At 43.6% G+C, this 22382-nt stretch overlaps 1 protein-coding gene across 2 annotated transcripts in view; it reads left to right on the forward strand.

The window, feature by feature from the left end:
* Window positions 1–22382, forward strand: part of hspa12a (heat shock protein 12A) — a 42556-nt gene that overhangs the window by 7378 nt on the left and 12796 nt on the right. For both annotated transcript variants that reach the window (XM_061228918.1, XM_061228920.1), the window contains exons 2-6: window positions 14284–14357; window positions 14609–14736; window positions 17177–17363; window positions 18409–18513; window positions 19255–19371. In XM_061228918.1, the coding sequence (XP_061084902.1) occupies window positions 14284–14357; window positions 14609–14736; window positions 17177–17363; window positions 18409–18513; window positions 19255–19371 (611 nt within the window). The remainder of the gene's footprint in view (window positions 1–14283; window positions 14358–14608; window positions 14737–17176; window positions 17364–18408; window positions 18514–19254; window positions 19372–22382) is intronic.

Genomic DNA, 22382 nt, shown 5'->3' on the forward strand with positions numbered 1-22382 from the left:
AAGACAGGGTTTGGCTCACGGGGAAGGGGTAAGACTCAAATGATGTATTGTAGAATGGATGCATTCAAACTTCCATAAGCAGCCTTATGTATTGTCTGACAATATCCTATTTCCAGGATGTATAACCTTGAAAATGTTGGCCTGCTTTGTGCCACTGAACTATTCTTTTTTCATGATCGTTATCCATGGCTCAAAGCACTGGCCAAGAAAAGAAAACAATATCACATCGTAACAGGGACTGTTTTTTTCTACAGTGGCCAATCCTGGATTGTATTTTCTTTCACATTTCTTGCAGTGTGTGCAAGTGTCCAGCTCCATTTAGATCAATGGAAACGGTCAGTGTGTATTTCCTTTCCTTGTAAAAAAAGTCTCTCGCCATAGTGTGCTGAAGTGAAGTCAGAGAGGCCCCCGAATCGAAAGAGGAAATACCAAGTCCTGCTCTGTGTGGGCTTGTAGGCGGAGGCGCTGGATCGCTCTGCGTTCCTTTCGGGGGAAGGCTGTGTTTTAGGAGGAGGAAAGGGGGGACAGAGATGGATCTTCTGAGGCAGGGCCCACGGGCTGTCCTCTGGGGAATGGCTGCTTGTCTGCAGGACGAGAGAAATTAAGGCCCTCCCGGGACTTAGAAACGAAACCCAGCTGTTCGGCTTCGGCGCTCAGCCAAAGCCACGTTACCGACAGGGAGGCACTCCGTATGCGTATGCGCCTGGAATGTTGTTTTTATGTGTCGTTTCTGTCAAACACAGCTTATGAATGAACACAGGGCTGAATATTGTCTTTCCTGGAGTGCTTTTTGCCGATTATACTGCCAAATCTACATGCAGTACACTCCCTTTTAAGGATGAAGTGTAATGTTCTCATGCTATTCACATGTGTGTAATAAGATCTGTCATGGGTTTGAATTTAGTTTTGCTTCACACGTTGGCATAATGGATACAAAACGTTGTCAGCAGGTTCATTTCTGCAGTCATGACACGCAGCAATGCTTACTGGGAATGATGACAGATGGGAGGGGCACTTTGTGTGTGTGTACGTGTACGTGTACGTGTGTGTACGTGTGTACGTGTGTACGTGTGTATGTGCACATTCCCTCAGAGTTACAACCTGACAAAGTAGCAATTAGTGGTGCTTATTCAAAACTTGCTGCTGCTTATTTTGAACACTCACCGAGTATTATCTCATGTTACTGGTCTTACTGGCCGGAGACCTAGTTAAGTTTATTATTTTTCAACATCCGTTGTTGTTCTTGTGCAGTAACACCGGCAATAATGCAGCGTTTGTTTCTGTGGGCCAGGACTGGAGACCAGCCTACATCAAACACGCTGCCCTCTTTCTGTCAGCTCCCTCAGAGAGCTGCTTGGAGTGAAAAAATCACTAATTGTCTGCTAATTTTTTAGCAGCTTGTGTCTTTATAAATATGCGTCTCAATATAAATATTAATCGTATTATATTCTTGGGGAAAATCCCAAGCCTTGATTGAGATTAGCAAGAATGTAGACTATGGAATTTTAAGGTATTTTATTTTATATTTTTAAACATTTTTATTCTGCTCTGATTCTGTCATGTTTAGTTTGGCTACAGTAGAGGTTGTGAAAACACCTGTGTGTGTGAGAGTGTGTGTGAGAGTGTGTGTGTGAGAGTGTGTGAGAGTGTGTGAATTCCGGCTCATCTTGCGTGACATGGTTGCTTTTGTAGAGCGGCATTTGGAGTCTGTTCTGTAAAATTCTGTTAAAATGATATTATTAACACTCGCGGAGCCTGAGTGTGACAGACAGGTTCATGTAGAGATGGTTTGATGGTCTGATGGTTGTAGACTCGGGTTCATGGCGACGCTGCATCTGCACTGGTCTGGCGTATTGACTCTGTGCTGCCGATGCGGGTTCCAGAGGTTCCCGTTTTTGTGCCGTCTGGCTGTGCGGTTCCTACCCGTGGAACCACACCCAGAAACAGCCTGACCCAAATAACCTCCCAGGCTGTAGATCACATCATGAAACATGTCTGACGCCGGGGCGGTTCGGCTGGAGAGAACCTCTGAATTATTTCACACTCTTAAATAATTCACCTTGCTCCTAACTAAAACGGTCTTATTTTGGGACACTGCACGCGTTTAATTTTCTTCGTCGACTTTTATCCCCCAAAAATATTGTTTCTCATTCACTTTATGTATTTTTATGTTATGTAAGATATGATACACATGTTCCTCTGTGAGTTGTAGTAAAGTTATAGAGTGATATTCAGTCAGGTGAAGATGATGGTTATGAGACCTTGTGCAGAATAGCCTACAGAGTGCTGAGGGGGCTTGGCCGGATGGCTTTGTCGTATTAAATTATGAAGACCTAGCTATCTGAGCTAACATCACGGCAGTCAGCATTTACGATTGCCAGCTTATCAAAATTGTTCATCAGTCCAGGCCAATTATAATTTTGATGTACTGTATTTTCCATCAACAAACTATAATCATAACAAGCATCATTAACAATCCTGCATAAGCATGTCCCTTTTGTCTAAATATGTTCTAGTATTGTCTTAGTTGTTAGTGCTGTTTGGTGGGGTGGAACAGGCACCAGCACATCTAGGGGGGAACAACACAATAAGCTCATTTATTTGGGAGCATCAGATATTGGTAACTATAGGTTTTGGTTTCATTCTCTTTTGTTGTAGTTTCGGTGTGAGTGTACTTTGTGGAACAGAACCAAGCCATTGGTTGCTGGCTGGCCTGCATTTTTTCTCATTGGGATTCTTTCATAATCCTAGCTGATTGGCTGGCCAGCAGTCCCATTGTGACTCACAGATAATACCAGATGATTGGCAGGTCAGTTTAATGTATTCACACTGGACGCAGACAGGAAGTGGGACTGGAGCAGAGGGCATTCACCCGCAGGCCTTGTTTGTGAGTGATTTATGCCGCGTACTGTGCACATATGCAGAAATGTCATTGTTTTTAGTTCTGAGTAAATATGTTGTAAATGCTGTAAATATATCTTAATTTATGATACTGTTGGGGCACATTGCATGTATTTGGGGATTAGTCCTTACATGCTGAACCTGGTCTGTGACCACAAGATGAAAACCGACTGCCCTGTCCAAACAACCTTAAGCCTGCTTTACACACCATTGGCCCCAAGGTCATGGAGTTCATGGAGGTCATGGTTTGAGTGGTCACCTCAGTGGACCTCCAGATGAAGTCTCTGAGGTGGATGTTTTCAGTCCATTGAACATAGTTTATGAGTGGGATCCACACTCACTGAGCACTTTATTAGGAATTTATTAGACCTATTTTTTGGACTTATTTGTCTTCTGCTATAGAAAATGAATATGAATACATAGGTATGTTAGAAGTTTTTTGTGGATACAAGCATGTTAGCAAATGTAATTTGGCAGGAATTCAGATTACTTATTTACTTATTACGCATTTGGTGCCGAATATGTTGGTGATCTGCCTCCTCGTGAGAGGATTAGAAATAAATCAGATGCTTCTGATTCAGTCAGTCTTTACAGTAACCACAGTCTCTGGATGCTAAAGGCAGAGGAACACGCATGTGGTGGCTACGCGGGTGACATTTTACATTTTGGCCTTTTTTACAGACGCTGTTAACTAGAGCAACATATACAGCTGACATTTTTCATATACCCAGCACAGATACAGCTGGGTATTTGCTGCAGCAGTGCAGGTTATGTACCTTGGCCTGGGGGACAGTGGCTGGGCCCCAACTGGGATTTGAACCTATAACCTCACTAGTTCCACACTGCTGCAAACAATGATGCATCGCAGTGGTTGTTCTCATGCCCGGCTCTCTGTAAGCTCAGCGATTTCACCGGGGGAACCGCTGCTATTTGGGATCGGCGGTGTGCTGTATTTTAAATGCGGTTTTAGAAGCCAGTGGCAGGTGGGAGGGGTTGGAAATGAGAGCACGGCATTAAAGCCGCTGATAAGAAGTGAGGTAATATCCGCTGCCTCAGGCGTGTCCCTCCTGCAGTGGGTCACAGCGATGCTCCTGAATGGAGGGGAGTGGGGGGGGGGGGGGGGGGTGTTGACAGTATTTTACACACAAGCTATTTTTGGCTTGACCTTGTCAGTTCGGGGATCGTGCGTTACGAGATACTGCTCCTGTCGCGGTCAACTCCCCAAAATGACAGGAAGGAAGACCATTGTTCTTCTGAGGACGCGTGCTCGCAGCCTACGCCCGTGCGCTCCTTCAGTCACCTCTCCCTCACCTCCCTACTGATGTAAGAAAGTGCATCTGCACAGATGCGTAGGTTGTTGCGTTTGACTGTACGATTGTGTCTGCCGTGTTAAATGATGAAATTTTTTTTTTTTCTTTTTTTTTTTTTAAAGAACCATTGTCGTTCTCCGTGCATTTGTTCAGTAAATAGAGGGGTTTTCTATGGAGAACACTTGTGTCAAGTATGTGCTCAGCGTTGCAGTTCTGTTGCATCCTGCTCTAGCACAACCCTCACTTGTCACATGTAAGGAGCCCTGCAGTGAACTGCCTTGACCATGCTGACTGCAGTAATTATCCCAGCTACACAAAAGATCAATTTCTTCCTCTCGTCACAAGACCTTTTACTGTACGTGCTTGCTTCCAGTACTCACTAAAAGACATAAATAACTGCACGTAAAGAAATATGTAAGAGTGTTTATATACAGTCACCATTTCTTGAATGCTGTCCAAAGGTTCAGTCATTTATTTGCCAGTATAGAAAATGTTTACAATCATCTGCCCTTGAAAAGAACCATTGTTGCACACAGAGCGACTGTAATTATTTTGCAGGTAACTTAAACATATAGGCTAGCTTTCAGGAAGGGTTACCTGAAAAACGCTACTTTTGTTAGCTAATTTGCCTGCAATTATGTTTCTTTCAGCATTTAAGCTTGTATGTTGGAGATGGGTGGCCTGTAGCATAGTGGTTAAGGTAAATGACTGGGACACCCAAGGTCGGTGGCTCAATCCCCGGTGTAGCCACAATAAGATCCGCACAGCCGTTGGGCCCTTGAGCAAGGCCCTTAACACTGCATTGCTCCAGGGGAGGATTGTCTCCTGCTTAGTCTAATCAACTGTACGTCACTCTGGATAAGAGCATCTGCCAAATACCAATAATGTAATGTAATGCCATCGTGGAATTGTCATTGCCAGTACAACAAATGACAACCGGTTAGAATGAATTGTGTTAATCACAGTGTGTTTCTACCTTTTCTTCTTAACTTTCATCATCATCATCTTTTTCATCTGGCGAGAGTGTCTATGGTAGCCCTTAGAACCATTTGGTAAAAAGTTTTTAAATTTAACACAATGATTGGGGACAGACCCATTAGATTCAGGTATCCGTCTCGAGTACTCTAGTGCCACCAACAGGTCTAAGTTGGAGGTACCTTTAGTCATGTTTTCAAGTTTTAAGTCGTTTGCCGAGTGCACCCATTGCCATCAATTTCTGTCATATTGGATTTTCTAAAGGTTTAAAAATTAGAATTATATGCATAAAAGATTATTCAAATACATTTTATCAGGTTTTCAGATGTTTAACAAATATAGGAGGGTCACGCATTAGGTTTGAATGACACAGGTTTTCGTACCTAAAAAGCATATTGAACTGTAACAGTTTTTTTATTTTATTTTTTTTAATATCTTCGCAGACTGCACTTGCTTTTGGAATAAACGCTCTGATTTGGATTTTATAGTTTTACCTGTTTAGAAAATTCTGCTAACACGTCACAGAATTTTCTGAAGATGGTCCACCGTTTGTGTTTTTTTAAATGGGATGAATAAGGAATGCACCCACACTAATATACAAATTCGCCAAAACTGCACATTCCTGAAACATGATTCAGAAGTGGGAAGAATTTGCATGGGGTTATGTCCACCTGGTCACCACTTCCTGTTTGTCTCTTTAGGGGCAGTCAAAAAGCAAAAGACCTGAATGCCACTCTGCTTCTCCAACATGTTAGTTTACATTAAAGACTGACGGTATCCCGCCATTGTATTTCACCCTCTCAAACAGATCTCTGCGGTTCCTGCTGGATTCCTGTAATACAGCTTGTTTATGTTACAGTGGTTTGACAGATGTGAGCTCTTGAGGTCTGGAAGGGGTTATTTGGATTGGATTGTAAGAAAACCAACAGATTCTCTTGCTCACATTTCATCTTTATTGAGCAAACAGAATGGTGCATTTTTTAAAAAGACCCTCCTCCCCGTTAAATTGGTATATTTTAGTTAAGGTAGTCTTTTGGGATGTTAAGCTTTAGAAAAATAAATGGTTCGCACGCAGTACTTTACAAAAGAATGCTTATTGTACTGAAGGCAGTAGGGGAACAAAACACACACATTTCAGCCAGCCTTTCAGATCCAGCTTGCTGTAAGTATAGCACAGCTGTTAATCATGGCAACAAATCATTCAGCAATTGATAAGATAATTATAATTCAAAGGAACAAAAGCTCAATCACTTCCACAAATTGAAACATGGCTTGAAACATGAAACGCGGTTCAGCACGATTTCTCTAGTTAGTTCATGTTCCCATGAATCCTGGATACGTGTATGTCCTCATTTTGTTGTAAATTCTCCAAAGATTCAGAAGTTTATCTCCGCATTACTCGCTGCTGTGTTGTGTCCTATTTAAGGGAAGGCATATTGGCAACGGTAGATCAGCTTTGAACTGGTAGGTGCATTTCCACATAAGAGTTCACCTGTTTCTGTGTACAGGTGCAACATGATGTCTACAGTAATTGCTTTTATGTGGTGTGCCCTATTTGAAACTGGGATCACAGATGGGTTCTGAAATATTGCATGTGTGTGGTGTGAGGGCTCTTAAGAGGTGGCTAAGCCTATCATGCTGATACAATTACAATTGACCATGTTCTATTGTTCCTACTTCAACGATAATCAGTTTAAGCTTCACTCTCAGCTCAGTAATGGAGATGATTTTTTTGTCCGACTCATTGCATAGGAAGATCGTTTGACCATGGACTGCAGACACAGTCTATCGATCTGTAAGGCCCGGTTTCTGTTAGACTGGTGCCGGCTGTCTCATGGAGCTCCAAGGACACGCTAGTTGCATATGTAATGGTGAATTGTCCGGTGAGCAAGATGCTAAAATGAGTTATAAAGTTTTGACTGATGTTGATTTGCCTTTGACCATTTTTATTTCATAACATTTTTGGATGTTCTTGAATGTTTAAAAAAAGCCCATTGATGTCTGAGTAAAAATTCTAACCAGACCTGAAAATGGCTGTCTGCCACTCAGCATGTGACATGCCTGGGTGGGAGAAGTGGCAGTTCTAGGCTTGCACTGTCATTTACCACATGGAGAGAGAGGCCCACAGCGACTCAAAATATAGAATAAAAAGTCTTCCCCCCTTCCTGCAGATATAGCTAATTAACAAAGACAAAAGAAAGCAAAACCGAGCCGCATCTTCTCACACGTACCTGCAAATCTACAGCGAGTTTGATATTTTGTTGTAGTTATATTTTTTAAATGACATGAATGAATTAACACAGTGAAATAACCTTTTTAATGTTTTTAAGCCTCTGTGGATTTCCCATGAACTAGGCAGCTTAATTGCTCGTAATCACAGTACTTTGATGTCTTTCTGACGTCTTCCTGCCATAAGTGTCTGATTACGTGCTGCTTAAGCACCTCCTAAGACGCCTTTGAAGGACACTGACTAATCAGGCAGCAAGGCAACGAGGCATCAAGGCATCAAGCCATCAAGGCAACTGCCTTCACAGACAATTCAGTTCTCCACCAGTCTGAACACTGCACCCTCCTTTGTATAACAGTGTTGTGCCATTCCAGGTCTGTAAGCAGGTTAATGTACCCTCAGCTGTGCTGGTAGAGGCAGCTCATACGTATGTGCATAATGAATGCACAACCCCCTCCTGTTCGATTCATGGCAACCATCGCAAAAATTCCAAAGGCCTGACACAGCAACAAATACAACATGCGGTGATCTGCCAAGAGGTTTTTTTTTGTATAGAATGTGGTCTTTTGAGGTTAGATCAGGGAAAATTAAGATATTCATTCTTCCTAAAGCTCTGCCTTTTAGTCTGTGTAGGAGGAGCATGGCTCTTAGCTGTTGCCGTATGCTGTGCTGAAGCATTCGCTGTGCATACTCCAGGGTTTAAAGGCATGGGATTACTCAGCTGTGTGTGCCTGTGTATGAGTATGCCTGTGTGCGGGCATGCGTGCATGCGGGTCTCTGCATCTCTGTGCATCTCTGTGCATGTGTATGTGTGTATGTATGTGTGTGCGCGTGTATCCGCATTTACACACACAGTGGATGGGTACGCAGTAAGATTCTGCCTGGTTTTGTGTGCGTGCGTGTGCGTTTACACACGCAGTAGATGGGGACGCAGTACGACCCTGCCTGGTTGTGTGTGTGTGTGTGCATTTACACACGCAGTAGATGGGGACACAGTATGATGCCTGGTCTTCAGCTGTTGCCAGGCTTTTCTCCCCCTGCTCTGCGTGTCTGGGATGGCCGCCAGCTGGACCGGGCTGAAATGAGCCTCTCCGCTCGGTGCTGATGACTTGCTGGGCCGCAGCATGAATGGACATTCAGGCTGTGGAAGAACTGGGGCATTCTCTCAGGGGAGGTGCAGCGACCAAACCGGTCCCCCCTACGACTGCATGAATGCAGGCCTTTGATAGATGTGTTTTTGGCAGTGGATGTGTGGAACAGTGATTTTAATGGGATGCCTCTTTTTTAGTCTGGGTGTCGGTAGTTCATTGTTTTTTTTTCCTTTTCCTTTTTATTTTTATTTTTTCCATCCCCCTACTGTGTTTTTCCGCACTGTCTGCTGCTCGGAAAACCTGTCCTTGGTTGTGTGTAAAGGTTGGTTGCTTGTGCCCATGGATTGTTAAACGTGTTCAATTGGCCTGTAATTTCCACTGTCTGGTCTGAGGGTGGTGTCTGATAGTGTTCTATTCCTCTCTCCCTGCTAATTATTACTCCTGTGAGATATCCTTGATTCAGTATTATTCACATTGAAACCCGGTAACTTTCTCATTACAGGCTTGAGTAAATACAGTATTGTGTCTTTTGCAGCGAGGTAACTGCAGATTTTAGCAGTATCACTGGCTTGACAATGCTCCTCCCCCATTGGCCAGATGCACTGTCTGGCTGGCCATACTTCACTACGTTTTGTGTCCAAAAGTCTCTTTTGTGAAAATGTTCAGTGTAAATCTGATTTATTGGCTTGGCTTTGCCTGAGAAAAGGCCAAGGAAATGGCAAGAAAATTTTTTTGTTATGTTGTGATGGTGATATTCGTAACCAGGCACAGCACATATGTTTAATCTGCAGTGGAATGTTTGCAATAAATTATTTAGTTTTCCATCTCTTGTAATTAGTCGCATCCATGATCTTGGATGCAGATAGATATCTGTGTGTAGTGTCGTGGGGGCGACATGGCTCAGGCAGTAAGAGCAGTCGTCTGGCAGTCGGAGGGTTGCTGGTTCGATCCCCCGCCCGGGCTGTGTCAAAGTGTCCCTGAGCAAGACACCTAACCCCCTAATGCTCCTGACGAGCTGGTCGGGGCCTTGCATGGCAGCCAATCGCCGTCGGTGTGTAAGTGTGTGTATGAATGGGTGAATGGGTGAATGGAGAAGTATCAATTGTACAGCGCTTTGGATAAAGGTGCTATATAAATGCCTGCCATTTACCATTTAGTTGAGCATTGGGGTCTGGTCCTGCAGCTTGGAGAGAAAGGTATTGGTGTCCTGATACTGGGATTTTTTATTTTTTTGTAGTTAAGACAAATGCTTGTGGCAAAAAGTTGATTCATCATAAACTGACTTGGACATAGAGTAGAGGTTCCCAATTGTGCACCCTGTATGCATGTATGCTGGATTTTGTTAAACCTAATCCCTCAATTAATGCAATGAAATTAGATGAAGTTCCATACATTTGTAACGCATTTATGGACATATGGTTGACTTGCTACCAAACTTTGTTTCCCTCTAGTGTTTTAGATTCAATCACCAGTTGTCCACATTATCCGTGTTTAGGAGTTAATTTCATCCATCAATTATGGAATATAAAATTAAAGTAAGTAGAAAATTGTTTTTGATGCGGCATAAAGAGGGTAGACCATCCTTCATTAGATATTTCAAATGGAAAACGATTACAGCCTTTTATACTTCAGGGGTTGGGGGGAAAAAAGCAGGCATACATGTACACATCAGAAATGTGCTTAAATCCACATGGGCAGAAAATTATATACTTGCCATTAATGAGCTATGGAAGAATTCAAGCCTAAAACTGCTAATCTGATGAGAGAATTCAAACTAAACCTCTCATGCAGTGTTGTTTGCAATCCATGGCTAAAAAGTAGCTTCAAATAAAATGAGAACTAGACATAGCGGAACCTACTTAAAGAGCTAATTTGAACAGCATTTCTTAGGCCAGATTTTTTTTTGTGTGTGGAAAATGTGACATTGGAATGCTTCTCCCAATAAGCACGATTGAGAATGAGTATGAATGATCATTTCTCATTTCTGTCTTGGAAAGAATTTATCTGTCTCTCTCCACTGTAAGCTGGGGGCTGTGTCAGAGCTTCAGTGTGTCAGAATGCACACGTCATTGGCTGAAAGGTAGATTGATGGAGTGAGGGTTTAAGAATACTCCCTTGTGCCTCATTCAGCGTGGTCCCTGGGTGGTGAATGTATTCCCTGATTTAACTATGGGAGTGCTTCTGTGATTGACGTCACTGTACTTATACTGCCGTTGAGTGCTGCTGTGGCAGATAGAAGTGGAATCGCGGTAAAGAGAGGGACGCGGGTGGGGGTTTTGGGGGTGGCACCATAGAAGATTAATTTCCAGCCTCCTGCATTTGATACCAGTTCCGTAGTCTGGGGCTCAGCTGTCTGAGTGGCGGAGGAGAGACTGCAATGATGTCATTTTCCACCTCCTCACTTTGGGTCGGGGTCAAAAGCATGAAATGGACGATCCACATTTTCATTATCCTGAGTCACTGTTCCCTGGCAAAGCCTCATGGTCTGCAAGCTTTCGGAACCTCTGATTTCATGCACATCTGATACTGTGCACTGATAAGACGGGTTATGTCATAGCTTATCAGTGATGGGAACATGGTCACATTCTGCGTGGTGTAGGCTCTGTGTAGGCTTTGTTACTGTAAAACGGGCTTGGTAACTTTTCTCTGATCTGCACTGGATGGCATGTATGAATGGGGTTGTTAAATTATGTGCGTAGGTTTTTATCCCCGAGCCATTCATATTATTCTTATGTTCTTATATACTTATTTTTTTCCTCAATTCTATGTTTTTTTCTGAAGTCAAGGAGATGGCAGATTAAAGAAAATATGAGCGAGAACCCAGCTATGACCCCCTCAAAATCACCAGCTACCTCGTAGTAGAGTGCAGTGATAAGAGGAGCTGGACCAAGCTGAGCTTCTGGGTCTCTGGTCCATCATGGTTCTGCAGTGTGGCTGCGGCAGTCCCAGGTTCTGTGGTCATTTGGCACCAGGACTGCAGATCCCAGTACTGTCCTGACCTGACAAAGGCTGCTGCTGCTGCTGCCACCAATACAAGCAGATATTCTCCTCTGAATTCCCCAAGAATAAAAGTTTGTAGTTAGTGACCATCATTTCACACCCAGTATATATTGCAATTTAATATTACATTAATGGCATTTTGTTGGAAATATGATGCCATTTCCCCATGGAATTAAATAATTGATAGATTAAAATGTATATAGCTCAGCTGGTGGCCGATTTGTCTTTTTTTTTTTTTTGTACAGAATAGTACTCCGCATATTTTGTGTAGAAGTCAGGATATCAAATGTTGGATAGTTGGCAAAAAAAAAAATTCCTTTCATTGGAGGTGATTTTCAGAAAGACTGAAGTCAACATCTCAGTTTCAAGGGCAGACTACTCTAAAGTCTGATGTCTGAAGTCGAAAGCCTCATATGATGTGGAAAGGAATGTACTTGTAGAAACACTTGTAGGAAACATTCAAAAACTGAGTAAGAATTTATGGGTTCAACACCCCTCTGCCATAATCCTCAGATATTCCAGTCTTTCGGTGTTTGTGCTTGTGCTTGTGCTGGTATTTTAGTGTTTTTCAGGCATGTGAACCATGCCTAGGTGAGTCTGGTGACTCACTAATTTCACATCCGGGATGAAATGCATGTCTTTAGGGGAAGATCCTGAGCTGGGTAGTGAATCCAGACCTATGCAGATCTTGATGTTTACTGAGTTATGTCCTTTGACCTTCTCTGCTTCCTGTCAGTATTTGTGCAACATTCCTTGCGAGGGGCTAGCCCGTATTCTCTCGGGGGGGAAATGGGTTGGGATATATCCTGGCTTCGTCACAGAGTCTGACACTGTTCTGTGTTTATTTTCTCGGTTTCGACTTTTACGAAACACTCTCTTAGAAGGCTTCTCAGTTGAGATGCCTACCTGGGACTCTGTAATGAGTATTATTTTCCTGTTTAAAAATCGGGCATTGATATCTGACCAAAAAGTCTGCATTTAACATGCATGTGTGTGTGTGCATGTGTGTGCATGTGTGTGCGTGTGCCTGTGAGTGTGCCTGTGTGTGCGTGTGGGCGTGTGCTTATCTGGTTGTGTTTGAGAGTGCATGTAATATGAACACACTTCTTGCCCTGCAGGCTCCAGCCCAGCTCATAGTTATTCAATACACAAAGGAATAACAGCCATGAGCCTGCACACAAACATGGAGCCGTGAATTAATGCTGTCAAATATACATGAAAATGCACGTTTTCAAAGACATTGATTGGTTTTCTGTAAACAGAGGATCGACACACTGTAGGCCGGCTATTATCCTTCTTGAATTCCCCATCATGTTTTGAGCAATTCAAATGAATTCAAAAGAAACGTTTTGAAATTGTCGCCCGTATACAATCCAGCGCAAGGAAATCAAGGCCAGTACTTCAATCATCAGCAGCGCACTTGTTTCTCCATTTAAATTGTTTATATTGACTTTCATGCTGCAGAAGTTAATATACCTTAATGCTATCTTCTGTCACGTATTCCTCTCCCCTTGATAAAGGGACTAAAGTTCTTTAAAGCAGTAAATACGAGAAAAAAAAAAAAATGGAACTGTAAAAAGCGCAGTTGTGTGAACGATTCTTTGAATAGCGGTGCTTTCAAATACATTTACCATTAGGGACAATCATTTTACTCCCAAGTATTGATTTTACTTTTGTTGTCATCTTTTAAATAAAACTCAAGGTTAGACAAATTTGGCTGGGTAGATGGAGGCTAGCTACAGGTGGTCCCTAATCCAGTGCAGTAATTACCTGGTAAAGTGCATTGTGTTGATTCTGACCACTCAGTCCCTCTGTAGGGGGAAAAAGGCAAGCAATCTGGAAAACCGACAAAATAACGATGTCCTGTTGCGAGACAATCTCCAGGCACTTTAAATATACAGGGACAGCCATTATTGTGAATTGTTAAGACCTTTATCAAATGCTATTAAGTGAAGCTAATGAGGATTGTGCTTTGTACAAATACTCTCTCTAATTCACTTCAAATGTCATTGTGTTTAAAAGCACAGCACATGGGCGGTGTGCTTTCAACTAAATTGAAATGTGAAAACCGGAACAGAGACTCCACTGGCCTCAAATTACTTGAAGTTAAAGTAAAGTATGATGTGTTATGAGTCTTAAACTGGTTATTTTATGCAAGTACCATTGGCTAAATGTGCACAGGTTCATTATTTTAATGAGCAGAAATATGTTCTCCAAAATATCATTTTTTTTTTATCTTGGGCTCAAATAATAAGTTGCTCAAGTTTTAATGTAGGGCATTCATTGGCATCCCGCGAAACAGACAAATATCACTGAAATTGATACATACAGGATGTTCTACCTTGGTTTAGATGTTTACTAATGCAGTAGGACTGTGCAAGTATTTACACCAATATTTGCATGAAATGGTTGTTTACCTTTGTCAGGTGGCTTAGATGCTTGTTAAAATCAGATGAATTTGCAAGTCTAATTTAACGTGCTAACCTTGTAGGCAGAAACTGTGTATTTGTTACAATTTTTTAAATATGGTGACTTGTAGGTGCTTGACTAATTTCACCTGGAAGAATATTTAATCTTTCTTTTTCACTTTCTTTCAAAATGTTTGCTGTAGCCATCATTCACATATACCTTATTACTTTTTAGGAAATGAATAGGTTGGAAACAATAATTTTATTATTTAAAGGAATTAGACTAGTGAACTAGGCTTTGGGTTGGCCTTGGAATGAACCTCCATACCAGACTCCTCCATCACCACCTCCTCCTCCTCCTCTCTCCCCAGATGTGGTCACTCCATCTCCTGCGAAGAGCTTGGGGGATCCTGGCATCACCCCTCTGTCTCCTTCGCACTCCATGGTAAGAATCCAATGGAAGAATCCACTCAAAACTCTCTGTACCCGTTATTATAATGCTGAACTGGCACAGTCACAACAGAAAATGGACATTAAATTGTTCATAGCTTACATGCTTAATAAAATATGCGTATACTTTTTGTACGCGGAATATAATAAATGCGACAGTTACTCATACATTTCAGAGTTGTTCTGTTTCTGTACCGTACGCTGTGCTGGTCCTGGTGAAAGTGCATTGCCCGCTGCCCCTTGCAGAAGGACCCTGACCAGAATCTGCAGACGGGACCCACGTACACGGTGGTGGTGGCCATCGACTTTGGCACCACGTCCAGTGGGTATGCCTACAGCTTCACCAAGGAGCCCGAGTGCATCCACACTATGAGGTGAGCCGACACTGCAGTGCCGCAGAGAGACGAAGGACTGAGATTGTGGGTATGGAGAGAGGGAGAGGGAGAGGCACGAGAAAGAGATGAGACACGAGAGAAGCAAGGAGCAAGGGTGACAGTGACGGACTCAAGAGAGCGTAAGATGACCGTTGAGGTAAAGGGAAGAGAGTCTCCGAGCACATGCAGCTCTGTAGTACAGTCAGCCTCCAGACTGCAGTAGGGTCACGTGCTGTTACATCACTCACTCGATCATGCCTATATCTGCGCTCAGATTGCTGACACATCAAAAAGGACTCGTTTGTTTTCTTCAAGCCTTTCATGTGAAATCTGGAGCTCCGACTTTAACTCATATCGAACCCTGCGATTGGAACCCAGTACTGTGCGGGGGGGTTGCCATGTTTCCCAAGGTCCAGGTGTAAGGCAGCTAAATTCAAAAGGCGCTTGCCAGCCGCTCGACATTACAAATCAGGAGCCGTCTCTTGGTTCATTAACTCTCGCCATCAGATGAAAGCCTCGTGAGGTGTTTTTACTGTTGCCACCAGACCAGCAGTAAAAACACAGTACTGAGACCGAGGACCTCAAGGTTTGTTTGGTTTGGATTTGGCCATATGCTGTGTAGATCCTTAAGCAAATTTCTGCACTGTCAGATAAGCGTAGAGGATAAATATGTGCTTTGCTGTTCAGACTCCGGGCAATGGCTTCGAGAGGCACCAAAGGTGACTAATGGTTATTTATTGCAGCTAGGTTAGAGATGACGCTCATTAAACCAGAGGAGGCTGACTCAAAATGGAGGCTGGGGATTGTTGTTGGTGAGAACCTGGCTCACCAAAGAACACTGGTTTCTCTAAACTTGAACTGTATGAAGCCACTTTATAGTGGTTTATTTTTTAAATTGTGCCAAAAAGTTACATACTTTTTGTTCTCTGCTGAGGGAAAAGCTCAAGCTAGGCTTTGAAACAGCTGGTAGCTGGTTAACCAATTCAGACCAGGTCCCAGCTTGATATAATTTGACCAGCTCAAGCTATGTTTTGAAATAACTGATAGCTGGTCGTCTACCCACGGTTTTCCAAAAATGATTCATTACTAATTTAACAGGAACATTGTTAGTTATAAACAACAATAAGAATGTGTGCCTGTCATTCAGACTCTTATAGCCATAAAAACCGTGCTCTCAATGACCAATGCTAAAATAGTCGAATAATGGCATTATAGCACCATTACGCATTATGCTTTTTATCACGTGGTTTGTATTTTTAAAGCTAACAATAGAAAATGAATCGCTCAGTCAGGAATCATTGTCAACACCTCGGCACGACGCGATTAGGCGTCCCCCGATTTCCCTAAATTGCGTGAGGTTGTCAGGTAATCTCCGTCATGATATAGATGGGCGGTGAGCCTCCAGTGTTTCTCCAGATCTTTCCAAGTGTCCTCTCGCAGCATGCCCCTCTCAGCAAGGCGCCCGATAATCCCATCAGAGCACTTAGCAAACACAGGCCATTCTCTGTGGGAATGAAGCTAATTATCCTTCGCTTAATTGCCAAAAACCAAGATTTTTTTTTTGTGGTCAGTGTTCATTCAGTTCATGTCGTCTGCTGGAGGCGCTCCAGAAAACAATGAGGGAACGTCCTTTCTCTTCTTCTCTGGTCTCCCGTTTTCATTGTTAGCGATTCTCCTTGAAGCCTGAATATATAGCGAGACGTGCCAGCGGCGCTTATCCTTAAATGAACTGAGCAAAAGTATGTGATACTACATGAAATATAATATATTTTTCATATTTAGTTTTTTTTGGAACCTACAAATGTTTGTTCTGTGGAATATGCAGAAGGCGTCATATTCTGTACTGTATGGTGTTCTGCCGTTTCAGTGGCAGACATTTTGAATTGAGTCGTCTCCTCTGTGTATTGAATACCAATGAATTCCAGAAAATAAATTCACATGGAACTAATGGAGGAGTACAGTGCTGTTTTAAAAGAAGTGTTTGATCAGATGTGTTGTTCATCTAATAATGGAGCATACGTAAGCAACACAAGCTTATGTCCCTGGTGCTTGCTTCCTCACTCACCTTTCTAAACCTTCACTGGAAACTGTGCCTCTGGCCCAGTCGACAGGATCAAATGACTCTTCATAGTGCCGCAATATTAGCCTTTTTACTGTTAATAACAACACGAGTAAGCAACTTTGAAACGGGGCCCAAATGGGAGATGCTTATTTAGCATTCTCTCTGCTTTGATAATCCTGTTTTTCCATTAGAAGCTCCCTTTTTGAATATGTTCATGCCCAGTTGGTTGTGAAATGTTAAAAAGCCACAGCAGGCTTTGGCAGCAGACACAAGTGCCTGTCAGTGACAGATGGGTAATGTTTACATCCCTCACTGCTGCAGACTGAGTGGCGGTCGGGGTAGCTAATGGAAGTCACATGACCTCTTTCTGGTGGGCAGGCGCTGGGAAGGAGGGGACCCAGGGGTGTCCAATCAGAAGACGCCCACCACCATTTTGCTGACGCCCGACAGGAAGTTCCACAGTTTTGGCTACGCGGCGCGCGACTTTTACCATGACCTGGACCCGACCGAGACCAAGCACTGGCTTTACCTGGAGAAGTTTAAGATGAAGCTTCACACCACGGCGGTAAGGACGCAGGCCTTTCCTTATAGCCAGCACCACCCAAGGCCCTTTGGGTTTCATTTTAAACATCCACCCAAATATAAAACAATTTTACATGACAATATAACCACCCAGGGCATGTAACAAAATTGGATGAATTTACCAGCTTAAGAAACCGTGTCCCTCCTGAAAAATCGTAAAACCCTTTTTCAGCAGGGGGATTACATGAGTAGCTCCCACATGCTGCTTTGCAAATTGTAGGATTGCTCATGTCCGTTATGAATTGAATTTACTTTGGCTTGTGGCTTGGAACAGAATTTTGGTGCTGAGATTCTGAAACTCTAACCAAAAAAACAGAACTAGATCCGTGCAGTGCTATCGAAAGGCACTAAACAGAATTATCTATTTTGCTAGATAAACTGACGTGATGTCAAATCAGATCTCGTATAGTGTACTTCTGGCTGTTGTCCAAATGGATAAGGCAACCATAATGACCTCAGATCACTTCAGACGAGAGAGTATGGGATTGCAATGCACTTTAGCTGTTGAGTTTCTGCAGGACTCCCGTAGGTGAACTACTGCTCTGTTAGTGGGCGCCAACTCATATCTGTCATTGAAAACACATTAAAAAACATTGCCACCACACAATGCGCTGCCTGTGATTCAGTGAAGCATGCGATAATTTCCAACGCTTTCATGTGTGCGTTTCAGATTTTGTTGACTTGAGCAATGAGTCAACTGTAGGGGAAGGAGATGTAGAAATGGAGAGAGAGGATGAGAGAGTGAGCGGATGAGAGAGTGAGCGGATGAGAGAGAGAGTGAGAGAGTGAGAGAGTGAGTGGATGAGTGGATGAGTGGATGAGTGGATGAGTGGATGAGTGGATGAGTGGATGAGTGGATGAGTGGATGAGTGGATGAGTTTTGAGGAAGATGGGACAGTGAGGAAAGAGAGGGGAGACAGGATTTAGCATATCTGTTTAAAGTAATAACTAATGTAATGACTAACTGTAATGTAAGAAAAGAAATTCAGTTTTCCTTTATCCAGCATAAGTTTTTTGTGTTTCCACAGAACCTCTCGATCGACACAGACCTCCATGCAGCCAATGGGAAGAGGGTGAAAGCCCTGGACATCTTCGCCTACGCTCTGGGCTTCTTCAAGGACCAGGCGCTGAAGGTACTAAACTGCATCCTCACAGTTCCCACTTCCTGAAGGAGAAATCCAATGTCTGTTTTGTGCTGGAATAGACCACAGTAAAACCTCTGTTCAGTGTACCCATAATGCAATTCTTATGTAATGGTTAAAGCACATGTTTGAGCTCTGTATCTGTGGGGGGTGATTGCATGTATGTATTTGTTGCTCAATGCTTGGAACTTTGTGGATTGTGGTAACACTGGCTAGAGGCCTATGTCTCAGATTCTCTGGCATTTGGCAGACTTATGGGAACCATAAAAGTGCACTACAACAGTTATCTTTAAATTTCCCATAGGAATCTCTTTATTAGGAAAAAAACAGTAGTTCCATGTTGGACTAAATGTTCAGTTCCGTTTAAAAGCCAGAAGGAACTTACATTAAATTACATTTCATTATTTAGCATGCTTTTATCCAAAGCAACTTACAGTTGATTAGACTAAGCTGGGGATAGTTCTCCCCTGGAGCAATGTACCATCTTATCGTGGCTTCACCGGGGATTGAACCACCAACCTTGCAGGCTCCAGTCATGCACCTTAACCACTACGCTACAGGCTGCCCCATTAACTTCCCGCCATTAACCCAGCTGTGGTGATCCATGTTGAATATGACTGTTGTATTATGCTAAGCTGAATGGTTGAATGACGGAGACAGGAGCCGGGTTGATCACAGCACATGTCTGGAGCCGACAGATTGTGGTCATATTGCGGTCAATCTCTGCTGCAGGAATTGAGTGACCAGGTCGGCACAGAGTTTGACAACGCGGACGTGAGATGGGTGATCACGGTGCCGGCCATCTGGAAGCAGCCAGCCAAGCAGTTCATGAGAGAGGCAGCGTATAAGGTATGTCTCCTTCCTGCCCAGGTCTGTCCCTGAGGGAAGGACAGGGAGAGGAGGACCTATTGGAAGTTCTCCGACGATGCGGCGACAGAGTAGAGGAACAAATGAGAATGGAAGTCAAAGATGAACGGTGTCCACAGATTGTTACCAGATTGTATCAAGACTGTGTCTTTATATTTGAATATCTATGTATTATCATCTCCCTTAACAGACGGATGTGACCTGCACGTTACATCTCCCTTAACAGACAGATGTGACCTGTGCGTTACATCTCCCTTAACAGACAGATGTGACCTGCGTGTTACATCTCCCTTAACAGACGGATGTGACCTGCGCGTTACATCTCCCTTAACAGACAGATGCGACACCAGCGTTGTATTTTGATCAAATTACCGTTCTTAAAGACACATGACCGTTAAAATGCATTGTGATTCCAAGGCCTTTCTATGGGTTTTTGATAGGGTGCCTTAGTCCGTAATGGGTTAATATTCAAGCAGAGCGTAGACTTTGAGCAGAATGATGGCCTGAACACTTGTTAGAACGCAAGCCGGCGAGCTTGTCTACCCACTCTACTTGTTGATCGTGTAAGAAAACACGGCAGAATGAACGCATTCATTGCGGTATTCAGCGCGGCGAGGTAACTGCTGGGGAAAATGTGAAGGCTACCTGATAAAGGTGCTTGAGGAAGCGCACTGTGGGACGTGTCTGGTGTCAAAGCGAGGCCAGTGCTATTCACAGAGCGCGTCGCAGGAAAGAATGAAAATGAGGATAACAGGCTGTTGATTACAAAATGATTAAATATACTGAAAGGAAGGCTGCTTGGTCTATTGATTACACACTGGTGGAAATAGTGTGCGCGACCTGTGCTTTGGTAAATATTATTGCCGTGATTTGCACTTTGTTAGTGTGAGTGCGTGTCCCTCCCTTTAATTGAATAAACGGATGCCTCTTTAACACCACTGACTGTGTGCTTTCTCACAGTTTTGAATAATCTTGCTTGAAGGAGCTCCTTGACAATCATTTAGCTACAATGGAAATGGTACTTGAAAGTAGCTTTTCTCCTCATAGTTTTAGAGTAGAACTCAGACATCCTTCCTAAACTTGCATACACCTCTGATTAGCATCAACTTTGATACTAATGTGCCGTCTGAATTCAGGTAACTCAACTTTGTAAAGTTTTTCTTTAAGTGAATGTGTTTTTCGTACAAGTGGCAAAAAACGAGGTCTGTTGTCTGGTGCCGTTTTGAACGATGTACCTGGCACAGTATCTAAACGAGGCTGTGAGTTGGTTTGATATGTAAGAGGCAGCTCAAACCTTTGTCCTTAAAACCAGCTGTCAGGCTGGAGGCCTTGAGAAGAAGCCCCACCCACGGGTGTAATTAATACGCATTTGCCGGGCTCTCCCTGAGGAAATTGCCTCCATTAGCACTCGTGAAAGGCAAAGCTAGTGGACAGTCGCGAAAAGGTGTCCCATTAATGACCCGGCGGGGGGAAAGTTAGGCGGGGACGGAAAATAGTCGTTCTCACTGTGCGAGGAATTACTGCTGGATTATGCGCACAGTGGGTCTCCGCTCTCGTTTCGTACAGGAAAACGCCGTCTGTTGGTCGATCGCGGGTACAGAAGGATTAAAAGAGAAATGTAAAAATAAAAAGGATGACTGTGCATAATAAACTCGGCCGCCTCACCAGGCCTCTTCTTCTACGGGAGGGGGGGGGGGGCTGTGGTGGGGGACTTTGGGGGGTCCGAGAGGTGGGGGCTGGGGTTAGGGGAGATTGGGGGGGGTCCGAGGCCAGGGGAAGGGGCGGCGGCTACTGTTGGTGCAGGTGCCAGAGGGGACCGAAGGTTAGAGCTCGGTAAGGAGGAGAAAGGGGTGAATGCAGGGAGGACCAGGGAAGGAATGCAAAAAAGGAGAGGGAGGGAGACATGAAAGCCGGAGGCGAGGATGGGGGTGGGTGGATGGGGGGGGTTTGGGAGAGGGAGAGCGGAAAAGAAAAACAGAGGAGGAAGAGGAGAAAAGAATGAGGTCCAGGGGCCAGAGGGAGAGAGAAGTGCAAGAGATAGAGAGATAGAGATGGAGGGAGGGAGGAGTGGTGGTTTTGGGAAGGCGGGGACAGCAGGGCGGTGCTGCAGATGAGCCAGGTCACCTGACATCTGCAGTGGGGAGTGCCAAGCTGCGCATCCGCAGTGACTCAGCATCCTCACAGTGAGGCTTATTATTCTACTGGGGAAACCAGAGCCCATACACACACACTCTCACTCACACACTCACACACACACACACACACACACACACACACACACACACTCTAACTCACACACTCACACACTCACACACACACACATACACACTCACTCTCTCTCTCTCACACACTCACATACACACTCTCACACACTCACAGCTCACACACACTCAAGCACACACACACACAGCTCGCACAGAGCTCGCACACACACACACACACCGCACACACACACACACACACACACACACACACACACAACCCTGCTTCACTATTGAGCTTAGAACAGGGGCTCTTGCAGGGATGGGTGGGGCCATATGAAATATCCCACTGTAAATTCATACCAACATCGGAAAAGGTATTGATAAGGTATTGCACAGTAATAACAAGTGTACGCATTATTCTGACTTTTGATATTGCCATATACCTGTCATTGCTGTGAAATATATGTATTGCTTTATTTGCTAAATGTTGCAGTATTTTCCTCTTCCGTAAGGGCAAGGAGATGTGACATTGATACATTACAGGCTATAATTATTATGGCCAGACTGCAGGATCCAGACAGAGAGGCTCCCAAAAGCAACATTGTTCCCTGTTAGAAACTATGAAACTATGAATTATTGTATTGCACCAAAGAAAATCTCATTACTTTTCAGAGCTACTTCAGTGTACAGATGCTGTATTTCATCTGAAATCTTTGTGTATGTGCAATTTATTACTGCAGACCTATATCCTATAGTTTGATGACTCCACTCTATTACAATTGCTGCATA

This window comes from Conger conger, chromosome 18 (genome assembly GCF_963514075.1).
Source record: "Conger conger chromosome 18, fConCon1.1, whole genome shotgun sequence".
Classification (NCBI taxonomy): Eukaryota; Metazoa; Chordata; class Actinopteri; order Anguilliformes; family Congridae; genus Conger; species Conger conger.